This window comes from Pteropus alecto, unplaced genomic scaffold, assembly GCF_000325575.1.
Source record: "Pteropus alecto unplaced genomic scaffold, ASM32557v1 scaffold395, whole genome shotgun sequence".
NCBI classification, from domain to species: domain Eukaryota; kingdom Metazoa; phylum Chordata; class Mammalia; order Chiroptera; family Pteropodidae; genus Pteropus; species Pteropus alecto.
In genome coordinates this window covers 779,238-799,284 of record NW_006438643.1, presented here as the reverse complement: position 1 = coordinate 799,284, position 20,047 = coordinate 779,238, and the positions used below count along the sequence as shown (strand labels likewise).

At 35.6% G+C, this 20,047-nt stretch overlaps 1 protein-coding gene across 1 annotated transcript; it reads left to right on the top strand.

Annotated features, from left to right (window-relative positions):
* The first annotated feature begins 13,193 nt into the window (after positions 1-13,193).
* On the top strand, positions 13,194-14,144 carry LOC102887514 (olfactory receptor 52D1). The gene has a single exon (XM_006915729.1). It carries the CDS (start codon positions 13,194-13,196, stop codon positions 14,142-14,144), a length of 951 nt encoding a protein of 316 aa, XP_006915791.1.
* The last annotated feature ends 5,903 nt before the right edge of the window (positions 14,145-20,047 follow it).

Sequence of the window (20,047 nt, the reverse complement as noted above, 5' to 3'; positions counted from 1 at the left end):
GGTAATAATTGTTTCTCCATTTATTCTTCAGAGTTCTTCTTTAAATTAAACATTTCCAAGTTATTATTCTTTTTTCATAAAGAAATTGATTTCTAGAACAGCTAAATATTTTGTTAGAGGACAAAGGAAGGGATGACTGAAACAAGGGGTAAGTCCTAGGTTTTTGGCCATTAGACATTGAAAATAGACTTCCTCACTGGACCAATGAGAGGTTGTATGGAGGGTTTTCCTGTTAGAAGGATAAGACTGTACCCAGGATGGCTATCTATGATTTTAGACTTGCATGTACTTTGTCTGAGAAATCTGGCCCACACAAATAGATTACTAGCTTGTACTCTATATAATGGACTAAACTCAAAGTTAGTGATGATTCACCACTGAGGGAAGATGGAGAGAACTGCCAAGCAAGACCTAAATTAAAGTGGTGGTGGAAGTCATAGTGGAAAATGTCTCTTCGGTTTTGTTATCTAAGGCTAGATTCAGATTCATTTAATTCAACAGATATTTCTTGATCATCTTCTATGAAACAAGCTCTGGCAGAGATTCAGAAGAAAATGAAACAGTTCTTGAACAAGAAGTTTTAGAAGTTCTAGACTGGGCCTGGATAATGGTAGAGCTGAAAATTGTCAGAGTTTTTATTTTTTTGTCTTTTGGTTTTGTTTGTTTTTTATTAAATTACTAATCAAGCTAGATCAAGATCTTGCTGAGACTCACATATGCTATCATCTTGGATTCCACAACTCCTAAGCCACCACTAATGAGCAAAAGTGTAAGTTTCTAAACTGGACAAGTATTAATTTATTTGAATCCTTGCTCATGTCCTAGACTGACTTGGGGCCATAAGACCTGAAGCCCATAGGTCACCTTACTTCCCAGGCTCTCTATTCTAGCCTGTCTCTAATCCCTGGAGAAGACAAGGACAGCACATTTCCACTCTACTTCTCTAGGCTCTGTGTTTGTTTTTCACACACTCTGTGAACTGGATCTTATGCCCGTTTGTTGCGTTCCTGTGTCTAACCCTGGGACTGCTTCTTTTGGTCTTGGGTCTGTTTTTTGCCTGCTGATTTTCTGCATTCTCTGTTCTTTACTCTGTCTTTGTAAACATTTCTAGGACCAGAACCTCCAAGATGTAAGGCAGTGGTGAACAAGGTACAACTATTAGGGAGTAAAGCCTATAAAGGGAGTAAAGCTGGTGAGAAATGGAGCTGGTGGAGAAGAGAGAGGGAGGTGAGAAAAGAGTGGACTCCAAGAAATTGAAAAGGCCAAGATTAAAACTTGGAATAGAGAGTCTAGAGTTGACACTCATGGTAAGAAAATAATGTGAAAGAGCCGTGGAAGCTTAATTTTGAGCCCCTTACACTACATTCCCCAAAATGATTCTAGTTTTTTTTTCTGAAGGTCAAGATTTATAATGCTAAGGATGTAAAACATTAAAATGATCACAATAGATTTAGTACTAGCCATACCACACTGAGGTCAGCAATCTGAAGATTAAAATTTTATATGCCGCCTCAGAGATTTTTAGGTTATCTTATATGTATAAACATGGGTTTGTATTTGTGAGTGCATTTATGAATGAGTGTCCTATTTTTCTTTTGGGATGATGGGGGAAAGCACTAAGATATCCACTCACCCTACACACCACAGCGGGCACAAATACATAAGGGATTTGAACAGTCACTTTCTGGATTGGGTCTTACAACAGTCCTCTGTGACCCATGGACAAGCCATGAATATTTTTTCCCCTAAAAGTAGCAAAAGAGATCTTCACATAGACATATTTGTCATAAAAAAAGAAATAAGTACAAGTTTTGGATTATGATGATCAAGATATTACTGAAAGACCTGTCCTATATTTAGTTTAGTGCTGGGAGAGGTAAAGCACATAGAAATATAAGACATGTTTTTGCAATTTCTTAGTCTGAGGTGAGAGGAGAAAAATGCTCAGCAATCAATCAGAAACCAGTAAATAAAATGGAAGTAGAATGCTTGCTAAAGACAAAAAACCCTACTCAGAATTCTGTGATCAAAGACAGAGACAGCACTAATAAATGAAAAATAATGTACAGTTAGTGACAACTGGGAAGTTACGACACAGAATGGAAATATAAAGCCACGAACCTTTTTTTATATCTAGAACTTTGAAGGTGGGGGAGGAAGGTGCTACCCGTTTTCTCACATCTAACTGTGTCCTTCTTTCCAGACCATCTTTCAGTAGTGTATGGTAACTATAGATTCTCTAGGTTTGTTTTAATGGGCGTCTTCATCTAATTTGAACGTTTTAAAATATGGGAAACAAGTGCTTATGCTTTTCCATATCTTCCATTTTTCAGAGTTGAAGTATAGGAGCCTACCTTGTGTTAATATGGTAGGCTGTGAGGGTGCAAGATGGAGGGAGAGGCAGGTGAATAGTAGGGTAGGGAACATAAGTAAACTGTATTTACAACACAAGTTAATTAGTGTGCAGTCCAATGAGCCCTCTGTCAGTCATTTGTTTAACAAGTATTGATTGAACAATGCAGCAGACACCGTTCTAGGGAGATAGAACAGTGAAATAAACAGACATGATATCTGTCCTCTTACAGTTTACCATTTATAAAGTGAAGAAGCTAATTAAGTTAAAATGAAGGTAGCGTGGTAAGTGACCTGAATGGATAATATGGAGTGCCAGAAGTGCGCCTGGAAACGTTACCTAATTTGGAAATAGTTTAGAAAAGCTTAGTGTGACGGGAGATGAGGGGGAGTGAGCTAGAGGAAGAGAGAAAATGGACTAAGCCGAAGAAATGTCCAAGATCAAATGTAGGTGGAAAAGAATTCAGACAAGAGAATTTCCAGAAGCCAAAGGTCAAATTGAATACAGATAAAGAAATATGAACTAAAAGTGAAGTTATTTAGTGTTCAAGTAGAATTTAGAGTAAACACAAAGGAGTCACAGCTCTATAGGTTTAATAAAAAATGGACTCCCCTTCCCCACCTTAGTCTCTCTAAATGACAAAGGACTTTCAAAGGAAAAAAATTGGCCTCAGGATATACTATCATTTCTAGGATGAGGCTGTAAGATCTTTTGCTAAGCATAGAGAAATATTGAAGGGTATGCTTAATAAATCTTTTCAATTAGAAAAAGAATCTTCTAAGAATCTTAAGGCTTTTTTTTTTCCAGATAACCATAACTCCCAGCCAAAATCACACAGGGAGTTAGTGCAAAATAAAAAGAGGCCTTTAGATCTTCAACTTCATTAGGCTGAAAAGGATACTTAGATGTAAACACAGATAATTTCTCATTGAGAAGCAAATATGACACTGAATATAAAACCAATTGCCTAGAAGTGGTTGTAGCTAAGAGCCACGGAGATTTATTCCCAGGGAGCAGAATTGGGTCCTTATTAAGAAACTGGTAATACATCTCTGGCTGGATTTTATAATCTTTAATAAACTAGTTATTCACTAGTAATATGACTCTCAATATTTTACATATGAGCATCTATTGCAGTTATTCTATCTCTGTGTCACATTGTATATTAACTATATAGGCAGAGGATTTTTTCTCATTTTTTTTTTTGCTACGCAGGTCTTCAGATTGAAAGGAACCACATTCAAGGAGCTCTATTCAAGGAATTGAGCCCAAAGAGCCTACTGAAACTTTGTTTTGGTTTAGAGGCTGAGATCCTGGACTTTTAATCCCATGATGGGAATGAGTCTTTTGGATTTTAGGAAAGAGATTCATTTATTTTCCATGTAGGAGAATATTCACATTTTTCTGGTTAGAGGGTGGGCTATTACAAATTTTATTTCCCAAAGATGGGCAGAATAATATCTTGCATCCCATATATTTTTCTACAGTATCATCTTGCCACTCCTACAGGAGGTACAGTTTAATTCCATTCCCCTTTCAGCTGGGTTAGCCTTAGAGATTTTTGAGAGAAGAATACAATATATGTGACATTTCAAGATATTCAAGACTCGATTATAAGAAGCTTACATCTTCCTAATTTGTGTCTTTGGACATTTATTTTTTTGAACACTCTCTCTGGAACACAGCCATCATACTGTGAGATTCCCAGGCCACATGGGAGTTCATGTGGTTGACAGCCTGGCTGAGCTCTCAGTTAATAGCCAGAATCAATTTTAGGCAAACTTAAAGATGACTACAGTTCTATACAAAATCTGATTGCTGCCACATAAGGCAGAAAGACCCCAAATGACAATTGCTCATCCGATCCCAGTAACTCTACAAAATCATAAGATATAATAATAAATTGTTTTAAAACACTACATTTTGGGGTAGTTTTGTTACTCAGTAGTCAATAACTAGAACAATTTAATTCTCTACTCTTTTTTCTCCAAGGATCTTGATCATCCTACCTAATCTTCTTAAGTCCTTGGGGATAACTTAGAATTTGTATTGATAATAAATTAATCCTATTACCTCATTACCTTTTCACATTTCTTCATTTTCCTCATTTCTTATTTCTCCTTATTAATATTAGTTTTATGGTTTATTCTTAGAATTACTGTTTAATACAAATTCTCTCTCTCTGCTTTTCTTCTTCCCTCTCACTCAAACATAAACATACATACACCATACATACACACACACTTTATTGTGCTTTTTTAGCAACTCTCTCCAAATCCAACTCTGCACTCACAAATATAAATTGGGACTTTCCTGAGCAAATTGAGATATATAGCCACCTACTTTTTTGGGTTTCACGGCAATTACATTTCTCTTTCCTTTTTCTCTCACACTCTTTAGATGATTACCTTATACCATTTTTCTTTTCTCAAATCTTTCTTTCCTACCATTATTCTCAGTCACAGATGACATCGCTTTTACTTGCCTGGAATCATAGAGGCAAAAAGGAAAACATTTCTATAGACATCCACAAATACACCTACTCACCTACCTGCATCTGAATTTTTATTTCTATTTTTCCTCAGGTTACTATGGATGCCAAGATCAAACTCTCCACTTATGCACTAAACTCCATTATGTAATGCCTACTTAAAGCAATCATTTCAAAAATTCTCTCTTCTAATTATCACCTATTCTTCTCAAACTATTCCAAAAAATTCAAGAAGAGGGAAGGCTCCCTAACTCCTTTTATGAGGCCACCATTACCTTGATTTCAAAACCAAGCAAAGACATTACAGAAAAAGAAAACTATAGGCCGATATCTCTTATGAACATTGATGCAAAAATCCTCAACAAAATATTAGCAAACTGAATTCAGCAATACATTAAAAATATACACCATGATCAAGTTGGATTTATTCCTGGGATGCAAGGTTGGTTCAATATCCGCAAATCAATTAATGTAATACACCACATTAACAAATCGAAAGATAAAAACCATATGATCATATCAATAGATGCAAAAAAGCATTCGACAAAATCTAGCATCCATTAAGATAAAAACTCTCAGCAAAGTGAGAATAGAGGGAACATAGCTCAACATAATAAAAGCCATATATGGCAAACCTATAGCTAACATCATACTCAACAGGGAAAGGCTAAAAGCATTTTCCTGAAGATCAGGAACAAGACAAGGAAGCCCACTTTCACCTCTCCTCTTTAACATTGTATTGGAAGTCTTAGCCTCAGCAATAAGACAAGAAAGAGAAATAAAAGGCATCCAAATTATAAAGGAAAAAGTAAAACTCTTGTTATTTGCCTATGACATGATACTACATATAGAGAACCCGAAAGATTCCACCAAAACCCTGTTAGAACTGATCAATGAATTCAGTAAAGTAGCAGATTACAAAATAAATATTCAGAAGTCAGTGGCATTTTTATACACCAATGGTGAACTTTCAGAAAGAGAAATTAAGAAAACAATCCCATTTACAATTGCGTCGAAAACTATAAAAAACCTGGGAATTGAATTAACCAAGAAGGTAGAAGCTCTGTTTTCAGGAAATTATTATAAGTCATTGAAAAAAGAAATTGAAGAAGATACAAATAAATGGAAGCATATACCCCGTTCATGGGTAGGAAGAATCAACATTGTTAAAATGGCCATATTACTCAAAGCATCTATAGATTCAATCCAATCCCTATCAAAATGCCAATGGCATTTTTCAGAGAGCTCGATTTATATGGAGACAAAAAACCCCGAATAGCCAGGGCAATCTTGAGAAAGAAGAACAAAGTTGGAGGTATCATACTACCTGATATCAAACTATACTACAAGCCTAAAGTAATCAAAACAGCATGGTACTGGCATAAAAACAGATTCATTGATCAAAGGAACAGAATAAAGAGCCCAGAAATAAATCCAGGCCTATATGCTCACTTAATATATGACGAAGGAGGTAAGAATATACAATGGGATAAAGACAGTCTCTTCAATAAATAGTGTTGGGAAAATTGGACAGATACATGCAAAAAAAAAGAAGCTGGACCATCTTCTTATACCGTATACAAGAATAGATTCAAAATGGATTTAAGATTTAAATGTAAGACCCTAAACCACAAAACTTCTAGAAGAAAACATAGGCAGTATACTCTGTGATATTACTAATAGGAATTTCTTTTAAGATATATCTCCCAGGGCAAGGGAAATAAAAGAAAAAATAAACAAATGGGACTATATCAAAATAAAAATTTTTTGTACAGCAAAGGAAACCATAAACAAAACAAAAAGATAACCTACTGTTTGGGAAAAGATATTCGCTAATGATACATCTGATAAGGGGTTAATATCCAAAATTTATAAAGAACTCATTCAACTCAACAACAAAAAACAAACAATCCAATTAAAAAATGGGCAGAAGACCTGAACAGATACTTCTCCAAAGAGGAAATACAGATGGCTAACAGACATATTAAAAGATGCTCAAGGTCGCTAATCATCAGAGAAATGCAAATGAAAACCACATTGAGATATCACCTCACACCTCTCAGAATGGCTATCATCAATACATTAAAGAACTAGTGTTGGTGATACAGCCGCTATGGAAAACAGTATGGAGGTTCCTCAAAAAATTTAAAATGGATATACCTTTTGACCCAGCAATTGCACTTCTGGGTATTTACCCAAAGAAAACCAAAACAATGATTCATAAAGATCTATTCAGTCCAATATTCATGGCAGCACAATTTACATTAGCCAAGATATGGAAGCAACCTAAATGCTCATCAACAGATGATTGGATAAATTATGGTTCATATATACAATGGAATATTTCTCAGCCATTAAAAAAAATGAAATCCTACCATTTGCAATGACATGGATGGACCTAGAGGTTATTATGTTGAATGAAATAAGTCAGACAAAGAAAGATAGATACCATATGATTTCACTTATATGCAGAATCTAAGGACAAAAAGAACAAACAGAAACAAATATAGTGGACAATTTGGTGAGGGACAGAGGGGAGGAGGGTGGGAGGCTTGGAGAATAGGGTGAAGGGTTAAAGTACAAATTAGTGGTTGATAGTTGGGCACAGAGAGCATGGAAGAGGGAATGCAGTTAGCATTAATGTGATGGCTAAGTAGAGGGCCGGGGAGGGAGGGAGTAATTGGGGGGATCGTTTTATGAACATTATAGATGTCTAACCAATGTACTGTATACTCAAAACTAATTTAAATAAATAAATATTTTTAAAAACTCTCTTTGTTTTTAAATGATCAATTCTCTCTATTGGATCTTTATCCATCAATATAGAAACTTGATAGTATTTCTCTAACCTTAAAATTCTTTCTTGACTACAGTTTCCTTCCAGCTATCTCAGTTCTCTCCCTTTGCAGCACAACTCCTTGAAAAGTTGTCTTTACATACTAGTTCTAATTCTCTCCTATTTTGTCTTTAACTCACTCATTTTTGAATTTCATATTACTACTGTACAATTCTGTCCTTGTCAAGGTCAGTAACGTCTGCAGTTGCTAAGAATAATTGTCTCAGTCCTCTTATTCCTTGACTTATCATCAGTACTTTATATAGTTGATTATTTCCTTCTTTTTGAATGACTTTCTTCACTTAGCTTCAGTATTTTTTCTCCTACATCATACCTACTCCTTACTTGTCTCTTTCACTAGTTCTTCCTCATCGGGTAACTTTAATTAGAGATTAGTTTTTGGTGCTCTTTAAATATATTCCATTTTTAAAAATTTCTTTTTTATTTCATTTAACTTCAGAACTTTACATACTGTCATTATGGTGCTGATTGGTTAATGAATGCGTACTTCCTGTGTGGAACTTTTCTCTCAGGTTTTCACTCTGGCCTTAAAGCCCTATTCACACTCATGACCCCTTCTCCGGCCTTAAAAAAATGCCCAACCTTTAAGAGAAAACTCTGATGTGACTGATGTGTCTCCCCAGAGGTCTTATTCGCAAATTTGCCTCCACTTTTAGCAGCTGAGATCATTGGTACTCTGAGCCAACCACTGCCTCTCTGGACCAAAAATTCTTCAGAGAGTGGAGATAAATAGTACCAAATCTCAGATCTAGGAGCTATGCTACTTATGCTGAATCAGTGTTTTTCCTAGTACTGCTAACCACTGAGGCTGGGGTGAGTATTGGATAAATGAGATGGACAAAAAATTAAGGTTAAGGATAGTTCTGTAAATCCAGGAGCAGAAGTAGGGGAAGACAGAGAGAGATGGCAGTCATACAAAGATATTGAGATCAGGCACGTTCAGGGTGGTATAGCCGTAAATGTTGGTGGCTACTGTATACCTGAAACTAATATACTTGTAATGAAAAAGTAATTTAAAAAATAAAAAATAAATAAGATATTAATGTCTTTGGCTACTCTGGAGGGCATCTCAAAATACCTCCTGAATTCTACTATAGGATGTACAGTTTCTTGAATCCTTCAGGTATTTGGATAACTTTATTGCATTAAAAAATTTTATATTCAGTAAGTCCTTATTTTCCATGCACAATTTTTTTTTCTGCTTCAGTTAGAAATTTTATTTTCTTGCTATTTTCTTTATGGTTTCAAGACAAACCATTCAGATAGATCTCTAGAAGGAAGCTTTCTTAAAGTATTGGTGAAGTCAGAATTTCTTCACTATAACTACATCTTACTCTCACTTATATTGGTGAGGCCAGACAAACAGAAGTAAAGCTATATATAGTTGTTAGAGAGTAACCTTGTTCTTGAGAACCTAGGACCTTCATAGCGCCCTTAGAGAGCTTAGAGGATCAGAAAACTTATCTGATTTCCAGCTTCCCCGGTGTCTGAGTATAAATGATTTCTTCTAAATCTAATTTTCCAATTCCTTCTTATAATTTCATATGCAGAAAACTTAAAAGCCCACCAACCCAGGAATCCCTACTTCAACATCCCCAGGTTCCAGCTATCTTTTCCAGGGCAAAATCAGGTGATTGCCTAATCAAACAGCCTAACAGAAATTTTTTTTAACAGAAATAAGATACACATAACTTTATTCTTACTATCACTTAGTAGCAGCACAGAATGTGCTCACTCTCTTTGTACTGAAGGACCCAAATATCACAACTTTTCTTATTTCCAAAAAAAATTAATGAAGGGACTTAAATGATGTTAGCATATTGATGGGATCGGGATCATTGAGGAGCCAGTCCATCTCATATCTTGCAAGGGTCCACCTAACCCAGTTAACTGAGGACCAGTCTTGAATATTTCTGAAGATAGTTTTTTCTTTAAATGAAGGTAAAACCCTCAGTGCCCTCACCATGGGATTACAGATTCAAGAAAGGCTAATATGACTTCCAGCTTGAAGGACTAAATGAAGTTTCCTCTTTTGAGAGGTACTTGGTGAGAGAGTACACGGTAAGACAAATGGACTCAGAGATATTCAAAGTCATGAAAAATAACAGTATCATAGTGACTATTTATTAATTCACAGAGAATGAATTATGTACTTTACATGATTTTTTCAATCTCTGAAACCCTTATGAAGTATTGTTATCTCAACTTTACATTAGGAAACTGAGGACAGAGGGAGAATAAAATAATTGCTTAAGGTAATACAGTTAGCAAGTAACAGCAGTCAGGCTAGATTTTGAACCCAGGCACTTAAGTCTAGGCTCTCTCTAATCTCTTATTTTCCAGACTGGACCATATAAAGGAGAGTGATGATTCTTGGAGCTGAGCTATACAAGAGATGTTTGAGGCATTTGAGGAAGACTCATATTTGGAGACTAAATTTTATTTCCTCAGGGAGACTTTCTCTGAGTATGTGTTATGTGCTGCTGAGTCCACTGTGACTCCTGGTGACCATACAAATGAGTGATGTCCACAATGTCCCATCCTCAACAGCTACTCAACTCTTGTAGACTCATGCTTATGGCTTCTTTTATGGAATCAATCCATCTCTGAGTAGGTACTGACTTATGTAATTTTTCTTCATAGCATATATCAGTGTAACATTTTAACACACATATTGAGGTTTATTTGATTAACTATGTCTTCTCATTAGATAAGTTTAATATATAAAGGAACATGCATGTTCTTACTCTCCAGTATATATTAAATATCTAGAAGAATGCCTGGTACATAGTAGACTCTTGATAAAAATTTTGACAAAGTAAATAAAAGAGTAACTTAAAAGGGATATTAGTGTTCATAAAATAAAAGCCTAACACGTTGAGAAAAATTATGCCTGTTTTATGTGGATTGTGTTGACAGAAATTGACTTAATGAAAAGAAAACATTCTCAGAATCAGAAGGTCTAAAATTTAAAATGGAGCCTCAAAAATGCATATATTCTCTGTCACTAGATTGTATAAACAATAGCCATTCAACCACTTTTCAAGATATCACACTTGGGAGTCAAGCATTATATAAGTATTGAACTTTGTGATTTATTTTCCAACTAGATGAAAAGATTATATTCCACTGATTTATCTATTATTTAAAAATCTCTAGTCTTCCCAGGATAGAAGTAAAAAATATTTACACTTTTCCAAGATGTGGATTGATATGTTTATAATAACTCTCTTTCTTCTAACTTGATTTTTGAATTTTTAAAGATATACAAAATTACGGTAGAATTGACAGTAAATTCTCTCCTTTGGCTTTAAAATTCAAACAAAGCAATAATTATATTAGTATTAAAACTTGTAATAACATTATGACTTATATAATTTATAGCTTTAGTAACTGTTAGCATAAAGTAACAAACGCGGTAGTATATGAGAACTGCATACAGTATTGCAATTAATAAAATAAGAAAATTAGTTGATTTTTAATAATTCAGTTGCAAATGAATAAGGGATTAAAAGAAAGATATTCTTTTAAATTCTTATAGAACTTTTTTGATCCTATTGTAGATTCTAAAATTTGTTTTAAGAGAGAATCATTGAATGAATTGAATGTTGCTGTTCCTTCTAAACATAAGGGTGTTTGAGTCCCAAAGACTGAACCTCAGTAAGGTAAGAATAATGACTCTGACTTCGCCTACAGGAATCTCTCAAGGTAATATGGCTCCAAGGAAAAATGGCTCTTTCTCTCTTTTCTCCTTTCCTATTAGCATTACCTTAAATCCATGACTAGTGACAACCTACCCTGATTGAACTCATCACTAAGCCCCTGGTCTCTACCTTTCTTCTTTTCTTCTTATGACATGCTTCATTTTGAAGTTTTCCTGTGTAGCTCCTGGCTGAAATGGTCATATCAGAGTTCATACTTAAAGTAGACAAAACAGCCTAAGACAGATATGTTATATAATCAAACTAATACATGTGGCCAATCAAGGAAAGCAGACAGAAATGTGTTATATAGATAGATTATATTGGATTATATTAGGTTAGGAAATGCATTATAGAGCTTATAAATTGCATTTCTTGGAGTATATAGAGTGAAAAGAACATAATGGGCATCGTAGATCTAGGGAGAAAAGATCTTGTCTGATCCATAAGGAAGGCTCCCAAGAAGAAACAACATTTTCAACCACAGCCAGTTACCCAAATCTGTTTTAAAAAAATTAAATTAGAGCAGTCAGTCCTTTATTCATCTACTCATTAAGTTTATTTATTGCTCTAAGGCATATAAGGTTTTGATGCTGAATATAAAGAAAAAAATGAGATGCAGAAATTTCATAGTGTAATGAACAAGTGGAATACACATAATAATAAGACAGGTTTGTATTTCCTAAGAAGAGTATGATAAAGATGTTTGGCTCTCACTCCACAGCAGAGAGGATCATAGAAGGGCTTCTAGAGAAGAATGTACTCAGCTTGGCAGATTACCAAACGAGAAGTCATTCTGTACATAAAAAACATCATATAGGTGTGATAAAAAGGTAAAGTCACATAGGTGTGATAAAACATGCTTTGGGATGTTTCAAAATGTCCAAAATTAGATATACTTAGATATGGCTGGAACGTGAAGCATGTGATGGAATGTAGTGATAAATAATGCTACAAAAGTGGGCAAGATCAAGAACAAGATCAAGAAGAACTTTGCAAGCCATTGTACCAAGTCCCTAGCAGGAAATAGATTGCACACTCAAATTAGGTATATTTGAGTACAGTGTAATACTAAAAGACCATTATACAAAGTGTGGGTCAGTGTAGGGTAATCACAACTGCTTGTGAAATCCCTGGGTTAGTGACAGCAGACACTGTTAGAACCCTTAAAATGAAGGGAAATGAGAAGGGTGTGATTACCAGTGGAAACCAGAGCCAGAGAAGGTTGTTTACAGACAGATGCGGCCATTTGCAGTATCTTGCTGAGAGAGAGCTGAAAGAATAAATCTCTGACCATTCTGCAATTTCTTGTTGGTGTTTCCTATTGACAAATACAACTAGAAGTAAGGATAGGGGAGTCTGTTGATGTAGTCCAGTGTTCTAGGGCCCAGACATGATGGAAAGTTATGAAGAGTAGACCAGATGAGGTTAATGCAAGATATCCTGCATAGCATACAATAAGAAAAGTTATATTTGTATTTTAGCTGACTATATTCACATGTTAGAATATTTAGGCAGTGATATAGAGGCTTTACTGGAAGATGGAAATCCTGGAAGTGGACATATTAGTTACAAAGCCATTTCGGTAACCCAGGAAAAAATGAGGAAGGCATAATTATAATAGAATTGGTGGGACTGAAAGGCAAGAAATTGAATGGGTACATAGGAAGAATAAATGGCACCAAGGATGACTTTCTCTAATTTTCTATACACTTTTTTTTTGATAGTCATTCTGACAGGTGTGTTCTATACACTTTTAGGAAGAGAAAGCCTTCTGTCCTATGTATCATTATGCTCTCTTCATCTGTTCCCAATGACACTGCCTTCCACCCTTCCACCTTTATTCTACTTGGAATCCCTGGGATGCAAGACCAGCATGTTTGGGTTGCCATCCCTTTCTGCTCCATGTATATCCTTGCCTTGGTTGGCAATGGCACCATCCTCTACATCATCATGACGGACAGAACTCTGCATGAGCCAATGTACCTCTTCCTGTGTCTACTTTCCATTACTGACCTGGTACTCTGTTCAACCACATTGCCCAAGATGCTAACAATCTTCTGGTTTAGGTCCCACGTAATTTCCTACCATGGTTGCCTCACCCAGATGTTTTTTGTTCACACAGTCTTTGCCACAGAGTCGGCTGTTCTGCTGGCCATGGCTTTTGACCGCTATGTGGCTATCTGCCGTCCACTTCATTATACATCCATCCTTAATGCTGCAGTGATTGGGAAGATTGGTCTGGCATGTGTGGTCCGTGGCTTTCTCTTTGTTTTCCCCTTTGTCATCCTCATTGAACGCTTACCCTTCTGTGGACATCATATCATTCCCCATACCTATTGTGAACACATGGGCATTGCCAAGCTGGCCTGTGCCAGCATCAAGCCCAATACCATTTATGGTCTCACTGTGGCACTTTCAGTCACTGGAATGGACGTGGTCCTCATCGCCACCTCGTACACCTTGATCCTGCAAGCTGTGCTGCGTCTGCCCTCAAAGGATGCCCAATTTCGAGCATTTAGCACTTGTGGAGCCCACATCTGTGTGATTCTTGTCTTCTATATTCCTGCCTTTTTTTCCTTTTTCACTCACCGCTTCGGCCACCAAGTACCTCCTCATGTCCACATTGTACTTGCAAATCTCTATCTTCTCGTGCCCCCTGTTCTCAATCCCCTGGTCTACGGCATTAACACCAAACAGATCCGGTTGAGAATATTAAGCTTTTTTATGCAGAGTAGGTAGCTATATTCTTTCCATACCCCAAAGACCAAGGCAAAAGGTTATAATTAATCTCCCATCTTCTCCAACGCTTCTGTTCTTTGGACTAGAGATTGCTGCTTCTGCCAGTATCATGCGTTATCTGACAGTTTTTAAAGTATTTAGAACAACTTATCTATACCTTCTCAATCAACAGAATACTATTTCCCTGTAAACTATTTATAAGCCTTGTTAATAGGCATGTAGGTCTTGAATCTTCTTAGGAAACAGTCAAGAGGCAATGTAGCACATTTGAAAATAAGAGCCAAGAAGATTTATTCTCTCAATGTACAGAGATCCCATGTACTAGAAGTAAAAGAAAAGTGTTCATAAAAGAACTACTTACTTATAGCTTCAAGAAATTGAGAACACACACACAATTATTAGTTGATTGCTAGCACTTTTTTATACCACGTGTATTTGCAGTAAGAGCATCAACCCTAGACCAGAGAAGGCTGTGAGAGCCCATGAACTTCTGGATCTGGCATTAGATTTCAAAGAGATGAAGATGACAGCTGTGGCTTATTGTGAGAAGTTTAGAAGCACAGATATAAATGGAAAAGCCATAGCACAACTTTCTCAAGGAATGACTTCAAAAGATGAAAATTTGTAGCTAACATATTTACCTCATGATTGAGGACTTTTGCATTTTCCTGATGTTCTAAGAGTGATGTGCTTTACATGCAAATTATTTTTTGCCCACCATGGACTTAGTCCGACCTTTTGTTTACCTCATTTCATGAGCAGCCCTTCAAATATATAAGAATTTCCAGGACACAGAGTTTCCTGCTAATGTTATCCAAGATTTCCTAGGATATTCAGAACAACTGGCCTTCATGCTTTAGCATGAGCTACCTTTTACAAAAGCTTGTTTTTGTTTGTTTGTTTGTTTGTTTGGGGGTACTTTGAAAGAAATAAAAGCAAGTAACCAGCCTACCCTCCTACACAATGTATTAATCTTCTCTAGAGTCAATACTTCATTATATGTTGTTGTCACCAGGAATTTTCAGTCTCCTAAGGCATTCATTCCACTTTTCAACTTTAGGATCCTTATTTCTTTCTTTCTCTAAGTCTGAGATTCAGGCTACACAGAAGTGATCTAGTTTGTAATGTGGTGTTTGAAGAATAAGGGTCATATAAACAGAGACCAGAATTTTTTAGTGTGTTATTATAAAATATATATTACATAACTTGGCATTTCAAACCATTATATTGAGCCACTATCATGACTATTTACAAAACTTTCATCACAACACACAGCAACTCTGTAACCATTAACCCTCATTCCTACCTCTACACAGTCCTTGGAAATCCCTAACCTACTGTCTAAAAGTAAAAGCGTTTGGTAACAACTTTAGAAACACTTTTTATTTATTTATCCTTGTAGTTGGGCATTCATTCAAAAGTATGTTTGAGGATCAACTATGTACCTCATATATTTGGGCATCGAATTTCACTAGTGAATAAGACACATGCCCAATCAGGAAACTCACACTCTAAGGAGAGAGGAAAGTAATTACAATAGAATATTGTAATACTTCTTGCAGTGACAAGAAGTAAAACATATTATTGGAGCAAAGATGAAAATATGTCCATGTTAAGATACTTCTATTTTTTTTCTCATGGTAATCATTATTGTATGATCCTTCTTGATTCCAGGCCCTCTTTCCATGAGCTGAGGCAAAAAAGTGCAACCTATTCATAATTTGAGAGTATATTTTTGGTTTTCTCATTGTTCCTGTGTTAGATAACTAAGCCATGTCTATGGAACAATACTATCAAAAATTGATTGTAACAAGATGCTTCCTATATATTGGGGAAAGGATATTTAAAAAACTATGATGACTACCTCTTCTCTTGGAAGTTATTAAAACTTACCAACCAAAGACCACCAGGAACTTATTTAAGTCAAATAGTTAGATTAATTGATCCTGTTGCAGAAAGTGAGAAAGCACCCAGGAAGAACTGTTGTGAAACTCATAATAGAGAGTTAGAAGGGGATTTTTATCAAATGAGGTTTTGTGCTTCATACTTTTAAGGATGGATCTTGGAATTATGGTGGCAATTCTAGATTAGATGTAGTCAAGAAATGTATGTACTTTGGCGATTGTATTAACATTTTTTCAAATCTAGGACTACGAGGACAAATGGTAAAGAAAAAGTAGTTAACTCGTGTTTGTTAAAAGTCTTAAATCTAGATTGAACTTCTCTCTGTTTCTTCTAGACTTTGTTACAGAGTGGTCTGTCCATGTATTGTTTATAAACTTTAGGCTTCATTTATGTCAACTGAGAATAATATGAACTGCAGGCAGGTGTTTGTTTATTTGTTTGATCTTAGTGTCCTCTTTTGACTAAAAGCAGATGAGATCAGCTTGAACCATATTAATTTGTCTAGATCCAGACTTTATCGGAATTTTATTGATCAGAAAGTTGTCCTGAAAACATAGCCTATAGTTAGTCTTGTATATTTATTTTGTTAAGGGATAAAACTTTTGTTTATCTGATGTGACAATGGCTATGCAGTAGATTTTAAGACTCCAGACTAGGTGCATTGGACAAATGCAACACAATTACCAGAAGTTAATGATTCTTAGTACATGTAATAAGCTATAGAGCTAAGAACCTAAATGACTCAATTCAGTCCACAAAAAACATGACCAATATCTATTTAACTATATTATAGAACACCCAGACTATTTGTTTAGCTTATAACAGTATTTTTTCTTAGAAGGTGGTGTTCACATAGGTGCAACAGAAAGTCTTAGACAGGACAAAAACATCTCCTAGGATAAAAGGAAAACAATTAGTTGCATTTTTCCTATGATTGGAATGGCAACTTGAGACAGTGCACAAGAAGAAGTGGTTACTTCTCCTGGGAGCCTCCTGAGTAATCCATACTTATTCATTTGGAAATCTCTGGGTATCCTTTTCGGAAAAATATGGTCGACTGAAAGGTTATAGGTTTTAAAAACCTAGAAGTCTCTAGGAATTACCCCTGATATACCAGGTAGACTTGTGTGTTTCAGGTAGGCAAAAGCCCTTCCAGGGGAACACAACTGTTGTGATTGTTAAGTATCAGGTATCACAATAAGAATGAGCTGAATTTTGATTTTTCAATAAGAGAAAATTATCCAGAGAATGAAATATTACCTGTAAAGCAGTCTGAAGAGAATACGAAGATACTCATTACTGTAATAAAAATTGTCCCAATATCTGTGCTTATCCTACTAAATTTGAATCATTGATAGGATGTAAAAATTCAGCTGAATTATTGTGTTGACTCTGGGTCAGGTTCCAATCTTTAAAATACTAAAATCTGAAGTTAATAATGTGAGAAAAACACAAATACCCAAAGAGGCTTGGAGAAAAAAAAAATCTGTTTTCTGAAATGTTTAAAGGAACAGTTAATTAAATTTATTGCATGGGAGATGATAAAACCCAGCAGTTGGATAGATCAGAGGAGCATCTGTGATCTGAAACTCACACACACAGACACACACACACACACACACACACACACACACACAAAACTTTGATTTACATTAGATAGCAGAGAAACACTATATGAGATTAGGTTGTGATTATTGTAAAAATAGTTTCAAATGGATTGAAAAGCTCTTAGGTAACCACTAAAAGTCATCAAATCATGATAATAAGCAAAATTCATAGTAAAACAAAGGAAAAAGAAAGAACAGCAATAGCAAAGAACTAAAATTTTTTCATTTTCTTGGCTAGAGGCTGTGCACTTTGTGTCATCATCTGCTAATCAGAAAATTCTGGGTTAGCTGTTGCCTTCCAAGGAGCACCCACTTCTGGAAAATTCTTAAGAATCCTCAGTTTAAGGTTCCAATTGGTGTGCATTTCCTAATCATTTTCTTTGGAAAAGAGAAAATGAATGACATTGTTAACTGGAAACATATAGGCAAAAAATAATCCCTTAGAACTTCACTGCTCTACTTGTTGTTAATAATACTGGAAGTTATCAAGGAGTCAATTTTTGAAGCAGATGTGCTTGCAAGTCTACTCTTCTAAATTTAGAAAAGCATATCATTGGCTATTTTGTTAAATTTGAAAACATTTATCTGTAAAGATATATGTATACCCTGATGTTCATTGCAGCATTATTCACGGTGGTACATATATATACAATGGAATATTACTCAGCCATAAGAAAAGATGAAATACTGCCATTTGCAGCAACATAGATGGATCTTAAGATTATTATGCTAAGCCAAATAAGTCATACAGAAAAAGTTGAGAACCATAGGATTTCATTCATATGTGGGATGTAAAACTGAAAGCAACAAACAAACGAGACAAATAAACAAAACCTCATAGACACGGACAACAATTTATTTGTTACCAGAGGGAAGGGTGGAGGGGAGAAGTAGATAAGGGTAAAGAGGGTCAAGTATATGGTGACAAAAGAAAATTTAACTTTGGGTGAAGGACAGACAATGCAATATATATGTGACATGTTATTAAATTGTATACTTGTTAGGCAGATAGACATGAGCAACGGAGGAATAAGGCCCAACCCAGAGTCCTCCCCAAAACACTCATTTTTCTATTAAAAATTGCCATTACATCCTGGAGTACAAGGAAATAAAAACCATATTAATAACTGCTGATTTAGTCCAGTCATAAACACTTGCACAGTTAGTACATGTACTGACCTTCCTTAACTTTAGCCTCATTAATACCATCATTACAATGTCATATATATGTCTGGAATTTCATGAATCTGAATATAACAGACTAAATTCTGGGTAACTGCATGCACAATAGACAAAGGTTATATCACAGCTAAATGTCAATCAATTGATTTCACAAGCCAATCATCTAACACTACCCCTGTAATCACCCATCACTGGCCAATGTAAGGCACACTTTCTGAATTATGTAGGGCTATGGCCATCTGTGATGTAGCCCATTTCTCTCTTGATATATACTTTAATAAATCTTACTTTTTCTAAATTTCAACGATCCTTAATTCTTTACCGTGTTGGCAGAACTAACCAAGTTCTCTTAGCACCCTCTATGGTGACAACTTGAAACCTATACAATTTTATTAACTAGTGTCACCCCAATAAATTTAAAAATGCTTTTTGTTTTAGACATCTCACAAATTAAAAATTATGTGCACACCCAACATTTCTCCAAGGACTAATCATTAGGCAGCTTAAAAGAAAATGTTGAGAGAAGGTTCTTAGGATATTTTTTATTAGTCAGAGTTCTCTAGAGACACAGAAGCAATTTGATATACATAAATGTATAAAAGAGGTGATTTATTATAGGAATTGGCTAACACAATTATGAAAGCCTAGCAAGGATCTGCCCTCTGCAAACTGGAAACCTGAGAAAGCCAGTGGTATAATTCAATATGGGTTTGAAGGCCCTAGAACCAGGAGTGCTGATGTTCAAGGGCAGGAAATATTGTCCCAGCTCAAGCAGAGAGCAAGTTCATTCAGCCTCTGCTTTTTTTGGTTGTTTGCTTTATTCAGGTCCTCAATGGGTTAGATAAAGCCCACCAGCATTGTGAAGGCAACTTATTTACTCAGTCTACCAATTCAAATGGTAATCACCTTTAAAGCTGCTCAGAGACACACCCAGAAAAAATGTCTTAGCAGCCTTCAGGGGCATCCCTTAGCTTAGTCAAATTGGCACATTAAATTAGCCATCACAAATTCTTATTGGGTTTGTAATTGTGCTTGTGCTAGATTTATTTTTAAAAAGAATAAGGAAACAGTCTGGATTGGAGTACTGGAAACTATATTTTCATAACTATATATCTAATTTGCCTTAGAAAAAAATTTAAATTTAGATGTCTGTGGCAGGCAATGAAAAGGTGATTACACCAATATATTCCATCTTGCATGTTCTTCTTA